This window comes from Condylura cristata, unplaced genomic scaffold (assembly GCF_000260355.1).
Source record: "Condylura cristata isolate star-nosed mole 26May11 unplaced genomic scaffold, ConCri1.0 scaffold00046, whole genome shotgun sequence".
Classification (NCBI taxonomy): Eukaryota; Metazoa; Chordata; class Mammalia; order Eulipotyphla; family Talpidae; genus Condylura; species Condylura cristata.
The window spans coordinates 366,469-372,650 of NW_004567147.1; the positions used below are offsets into that span (position 1 = coordinate 366,469).

A 6,182-nucleotide genomic window follows, 5' to 3' on the forward strand; every position below is an offset into this window, starting at 1 on the left:
CTTCCAGCTAAAGTGGGACTTGGCCTCATTATTGAGTCTCAGAGGAAGCAGGGACGGAGCTGGGAGCTGGGGACTGAGCAGAGGGGGGAGGGTAGCGGCGGGTGGTAACCATCTTTCCTGTGGCCCTAATTCTCCCTTAGACGTTTGCCAAGGAGGAACCAAAGGAGGATATCGACGTGTCTATTCTGCCGCAGCTGGAGCACTGCAGCTCCAAGAAGATGAATACGTGGCTTGGTGTGTGAGATGTGAGGGGGCGGGGGCAGGGCCGCAGCAGATGTGGGGGGCAAGGGTCTTTGGAAAGAGAGTCTAGAGAGCTCGAGTCTATCAGTTTCAAGTCCTCCCCTAGAACTGCTCTCATCTTTTCTGAGAATGGAGGGCGGTTGGTGTTTCTCTGTGAGGAGCTCAGAGCCCAAGGCAGGGGTGAGGCAGCACTTGTGTGAAGCAGAGGGGCGGTGACACCGCTACAGCCGGCACTGTCTGTGGTCAGCTCCCTACAGTCAGGTGGGGGCTGGGAGGCCATGGCCTTAGGCCGGCTTCCCTCTGGTCTGTGACCACAAGCGGCTAACTGAAAGGTAAGGGGAGAGGTGCTGTGCGGCACCAGGCCTTTGCCGTAGGGATAGCTGCTTGTGACCCGAGTCATCCTGTATGCTTTGCTCTAGCTCAGGAGGAAGCAGCGAGGTCTGGGCGAGTAGGGATGACATGAAGGGGAGGGGGGAGAACAGGAACAGTTGCGCGAGAGAGGGGCTAGTTAGAGAGGGGTCTCCTTTTCAATGTGGAGCTATAAGGAGGTGCAGCAGCAGGCAAGGGCACAGACAAGAGGGGGGTGGGTGGTGCAGGGAGTCCTGTTGCCCAGGGGACATTTTCCTGCCATTCTAGGCATTTTCTACGGTTACAAGGGGCTGCTGCTGCTGCTGGGCATCTTTCTTGCTTATGAGACCAAGAGTGTGTCCACTGAGAAGATTAATGACCACCGGGCTGTGGGCATGGCCATCTACAACGTGGCGGTGAGCTCCCTGGACACTTGGGTCGGCCCTGGGCCGACTGCAGCCCCGAGGCGGTGGCCTGGGAAGAGCCAGGCTCTGTGTCTGGATCTTAAAACTTTTTTTTTTTTAAAATAATAGAATAATTTATTTTTACATCATTTTGTGCCTTTCTCCATCTCCGTTGTGATCTCCGTGGGCTTCCCATCACCAAATCACCCAGGTGCCATCACCATAGTCCAGTGCCTTAAAGCGTTTTTTTTTTTTTTTTAATAATAGGATAGTTTATTTTTACATCATTTTGTGCCTTTTTTCATCTCCATTGTAATCCCCTTGGGCGTCCCAACACCAAATCACCCGTGTGCCATCACCACCGTCCAGTGCATTTCCCTTCCCCCCATAGTTTTTGATCCGCTTCCCCTTAAAACGTTTTTTAATGCCTCAGACCTGTAAAGCACTTTACAGCTGATCCAGCACAGTATCGACACGAGCTTATTAATCTTCACACAACCACCCAGTGAAGGGACCATGAGTAACCCTTTTGTGTTGGGGCGGAGGCAGAAAAAGAGGTCCAGTTGGGGTTTGTGATTCACAAGTGAAACTTCCTGCCTGCTGTCCCAGGACTGTTGGGAGCCTGGATGTGTGCAGAGATCAAGGCTTTTCCTGCCTTGAGGGAGGGGACCCCTCACTGGACGCCTCACTAGACCTAGAGCAGGAACTCCTTTGGGACAATTTGTTGGGGATTCTTCTGCCTGGAGTTGAGGATGATCCCGCGTTTAAGTCCTTTCAAGGGGGAAGTTCACCAGGGACCAGTCCTCACAGACTCTCATAAAGAAAACCCTGGGTGGTGCCGGAGCCTGCCGATGAAACTGAGGCCCCCCAAACGTGCTGTGCCCCCAGGTCCTGTGCCTCATCACTGCCCCCGTCACCATGATCCTGTCCAGCCAGCAGGACGCGGCCTTCGCCTTTGCCTCTCTCGCCATAGTTTTCTCCTCCTACATCACCTTGGTTGTGCTCTTCGTGCCCAAGGTGAGGCTGGCTGTTCTCCTCTCTCCAGCTTACTGCCTGCCCTCCCAGGACCCTGCCTCTCCCAGGACTCCGCTCCTCTGCCCTTGCTTGGGTCCCAGCTGGTCCCTCTTTTTTTGTTCACCCCCGCCCCCTCAGCTAATCCTGACAGTTCTGCTCAGCATGTCATGCCCCTGTTCGCCCCCAGATGCGCAGGCTGATCACCCGAGGGGAATGGCAGTCTGAAGCACAGGACACCATGAAGACGGGGTCATCAACCAACAACAACGAGGAGGAGAAGTCCCGGCTGTTGGAGAAGGAGAACCGAGAACTGGAGAAGATCATTGCTGAGGTGAGTGGTGATGGATGGGGAGGGGTGGCGGGCCCTGGAGGCCCACAGCTCAGTGGCTTTTCTGAGGCAGGGCCTGAGAAGGGTTCAGGTGTGTGACCTGTGGAGGGAGGGTCTCAGGAGGAAACTGCCAGGGAGCGGGCAATGAGGGCAGGCAGGGAAAGGCCTGAGCCTCACCAGGCTGGACGGGGCTCTGGAGGCAGTAAGGTGGTGGCTGTGGGCTGTGTGGCCGTGGCTGTGGGGACAGGTAGGAGGTGAATGTTGAGTGACCCTTCCTGTGAAAGGAATGTGGGCAGAGCCTGGGGTATATTCTCTGTGTCCCGGACAAGTTCAGACTGGGGTGGCAAGATCTCTGCCTGAGTATTGGAAGCTGCGTCCACTGACACTTCCCCTTCTCCAGCTTCCACACCCCTTCCCCACTCCTCTTAGTTCCCTCATCCCCTTTATCAGCTGGTGCCCCCACTGTGTTCCTTTGGCTTTCCTTATTCGTGTCCCCCATCCCTCATTTTAATTTCTCTGTCCTTATTCTTTTATATCTCAGCCAGGTTCCTCTGCTTTCCTCCCATCTCTCCACCCCGCACCCGTCGTGACTCCCCCTTCTCACCCTGTTTTCCTTCCTCCAGAAAGAAGAGCGTGTCTCAGAACTGCGCCATCAGCTCCAGTCGCGCCAGCAGCTCCGTTCCCGGCGTCACCCTCCGACACCCCCAGACCCCTCTGGGAGTCTGCCTAGGGGGCCTCCCGAGCCCCCTGACCGGCTTAGCTGTGATGGGAGTCGAGTCCATTTGCTCTACAAGTGAGGGAATTGTGGGGAGGACAGGCCAGGCAGGGGAGAGGGGGAGGGGGTGGGAGGCCGTAGGGGGCAGGAAATGCCTCCCCACCCTCCCTCCTGTAAATACAGGCCTTTCTGTGAGTCCTGGGGTTATCCGAGCCCCCAGTACGCTGGGAAGCAGACTGTTCTCTCTTCCTCCTCCATATCATTCCCTAGCAGTACTTCCTCTTTAGTTTGTTCATCCCCCTGAAGCTTCTTACTCAGTGACTCCCTGCGTAGGTCCTCTGGTGAAGCCCGCCTGTCTGTTGCCACGGCAACCCCCAGCTTCCTTTGCCATTGTGCTCTGCTCTCCTCCAGCAGGGGTCTCCCCAGAGTGCCCTGTCTGTCCCAACAGGTGCTTCTCCACCTCTCTCGCCCGTCATCCTCTCCTCCCACCCCACTGCCTCTCAACATCCACAAGTTTTGTTTTCCTTCTTTGGGCACTCATTCTTCTCGCCAAGATTCACATGCGCCTCGCCTCTGCTCTGTGTGTTCATGCTGCCCCTCCCCCCTGCCCCCCCCAGTGGCCTCCCTCCCGTTTGTTCTCACTGCACCTGCTCGTGTTCATGCTCACTTCCCACGTGTGCCTTCTGCACCCTCCCTCTGGCCACATGTGTTCCCTCCACAGGAGGGGCCCTCATGTGCCCTCTCGCCTGGTCACGCATGCTTAGTCGGCGTGTGCCCTTTGTCCGGCGTGCTGAGTCTCGTCTTCCCGATTGCCGCGTCCACGTTTTGCCCACGCATTTCCCTGCGCCATGCATTTCCCCTGCACGCTCTCCCGGGTCCTTCTCACGGAAGGACTCACCGGGCTTTTCCAGCAGAGCTGGAGGTGTCTACTCTGCACATTGTCAAGCACTTTCCCTTTGCTCATATTGGTGGGGCCAGTTGCCCCCTTTCTTGGCACACTTGGTTCTGCTAGAACTTTCCCTCTCTCCTTTGCACTCATGTACCACCCTCAGTCCATTCATAGTCATCCTGTGCCAAGATTGTCCCCTTTGCTTTTTTGTTTTTCTGAGGGGATTCAGGAAGAAATGGGGACAGGTTTGGGTCTAGCTGACCGTGGCTGAGCATCCTGGCCGAAGGAAGGCACACGTCACTCTTGAGATGAATGGATGGACCTGTGGGCCGGGGTATCCCTGTCACAGTGTAGTCTATTGGGGAAGGATCGTCTCAAGTCTCAATAAACCAGTGAACAGTGACTCAACTTGATCCCACACTGTCAACACAGCAACACAGCGGGCTCACCTAAGAAGGGAGGCATGGAAGTCTCATGTTAAAGAAAATACAGTGACCATGAGGGTGGGAAGAGGAGTTCCAGTGAGGGCTTAGCAGACCACACAGGACACAAGGCTGAGATCAGTGAGTGGTGACATTAGTGGTTAAAAATGTGGACTTTCGAGTCAGATTCCACCACATGGAAAAAAGCTCCTCAGTCTCTCTTCCCTGTACTTTTTGGGAGCGAATAGTATTGCCTTTGTCACCATCACCATCACACAGTGGAGTGAAGATAAGGCTTAGCTTGGCTCTGCCCCAGGGCATGTTGGGTGCATGCTGGCCACTGGCACTCCTGTGTGCTGAGTTCCTGACACTGATGGCCTGGAGAAGTCACTGACCAGATACGAGAATTCTGCTTTCTAGGAACAGAGAAAACAACAAAAAAAATGCTGGCATTTAGGAGATAGTGGAGAAGATGGCCCCTGAGGGCTGCCAGCCTTAAAAGCCTTTTCTAAGAACACTGGTTAGCTTGGAGTTTGTTGGCCAGATGCAGGTATTGACTGGCTAACAGACAAAATAAATGTCCTCTTGGAGCAGTGTTTTTTTTTTTTTTACATTCAGCTTTTCTTTCCCTTTGGTCTTTTTTTTTTTTTAAGATTTGTTTATGCACAAAACGAGTACAGGTCGGAGGTGCAGGTGGTGAGGATTCACCAGAGACAGAGTGGGGAAAAGAACAGGTGGATGAAGTACAATGAAATCAACTGAAACACACTAGATATGAGGTTCTGAGGGGAGCAGCAGGTGAGACAGGAGAGAGGTCTTCTGCACCATGTGGGTCAGTTCCCTGGTTGGGGATCAAACTTGTGCTGAGGTGGCCGTGACTAGCTTCATAGTGCTGCACTTTAACCCATTGTGCCATTGTGCCACCAGGTGGGGCCCTGGCCTGATTTTTTTTTTTAAGAGATTTATTTATTTGTGCATACAGAACTAGGGTACAGGCCAGAGGTGCAGGAGCTGTGAGAGGATTCACCAGAGACCATGGGGAGCAGAACAGGCAGATAGATGAAGTACACTGCTAAGGGGGTGGGTCAGGAGAGGTCTGCCACACCATGTGGATCTCCGGGTCAGGCGGGGATCAAACTCATGGGGATCGAACTCACGTGGAGGTAGCTTTAGCTTAGTGCTGTGCTTTAATCCGCTGCGCCACCAGGGAGGGCCCGGTCCTAATTTTTAAAGCAATCTCATGTTTTTGCAAAAGAGCCCCACGGGTTGGGTAGGCCCTTTCACTTGATTGTCTTGTTTGAATTGGGTAGGACATAAACAACAGAGGGACCTTCCCTGGTGGTGCAACGGGTTGAAGCACAGCACTAGGAAGCTAGCTTGAGTTCGATTCCTGGCCAGGGAGGTGACCACATGGCGTGGCAGACCTCTCCTGTCCTGCCCGCTGCTCCCCTCAGCAATGTATTTGTCTATCAGTCTGTTCTACTCCCCACTCTGTCTCTGGTAAATCCTCTCACCGCCCCACCCCTGCACCTCTGGCCCCAGTTCTGTATGCATAAATAAAATAAAATAAAAAAGCAAAACCAAAGGAACAAAACACCAGAATGACCTCAAACTTCCTGACACTTGGGTAGGGTGTAAATCATGAATGCAGGGTCAGAAGATGCTGTGGCCAGGGTGAGCAGGACTTTCCTTCCTAGTATGAGCACAGGGTGAAGTCTGTGCCCATGGCGCTGGGACTCAGGGCCTGATTCCTCCTCTCACCTGCCTCTGGCCGCTGCTGTTCACACTCAGCTTTCCTTCTCTGACTTTGAAGCACGGTGTC

The 6,182-nt window shown here is 54.1% G+C and overlaps 1 protein-coding gene across 1 annotated transcript in view; it reads left to right on the forward strand.

Annotated features, from left to right (window-relative positions):
• The window catches only part of GABBR1 (gamma-aminobutyric acid (GABA) B receptor, 1), a 30,738-nt gene extending 26,397 nt beyond the window's left edge, over positions 1-4,341 (forward strand). The window contains exons 19-23 of the mRNA XM_004694750.2: positions 141-234; positions 877-1,004; positions 1,881-2,009; positions 2,194-2,337; positions 2,958-4,341. Coding sequence (XP_004694807.1) covers positions 141-234; positions 877-1,004; positions 1,881-2,009; positions 2,194-2,337; positions 2,958-3,131 — 669 coding nt within the window. The 3' untranslated portion in view covers positions 3,132-4,341. The remainder of the gene's footprint in view (positions 1-140; positions 235-876; positions 1,005-1,880; positions 2,010-2,193; positions 2,338-2,957) is intronic.
• Positions 4,342-6,182: the final 1,841 nt, after the last annotated feature.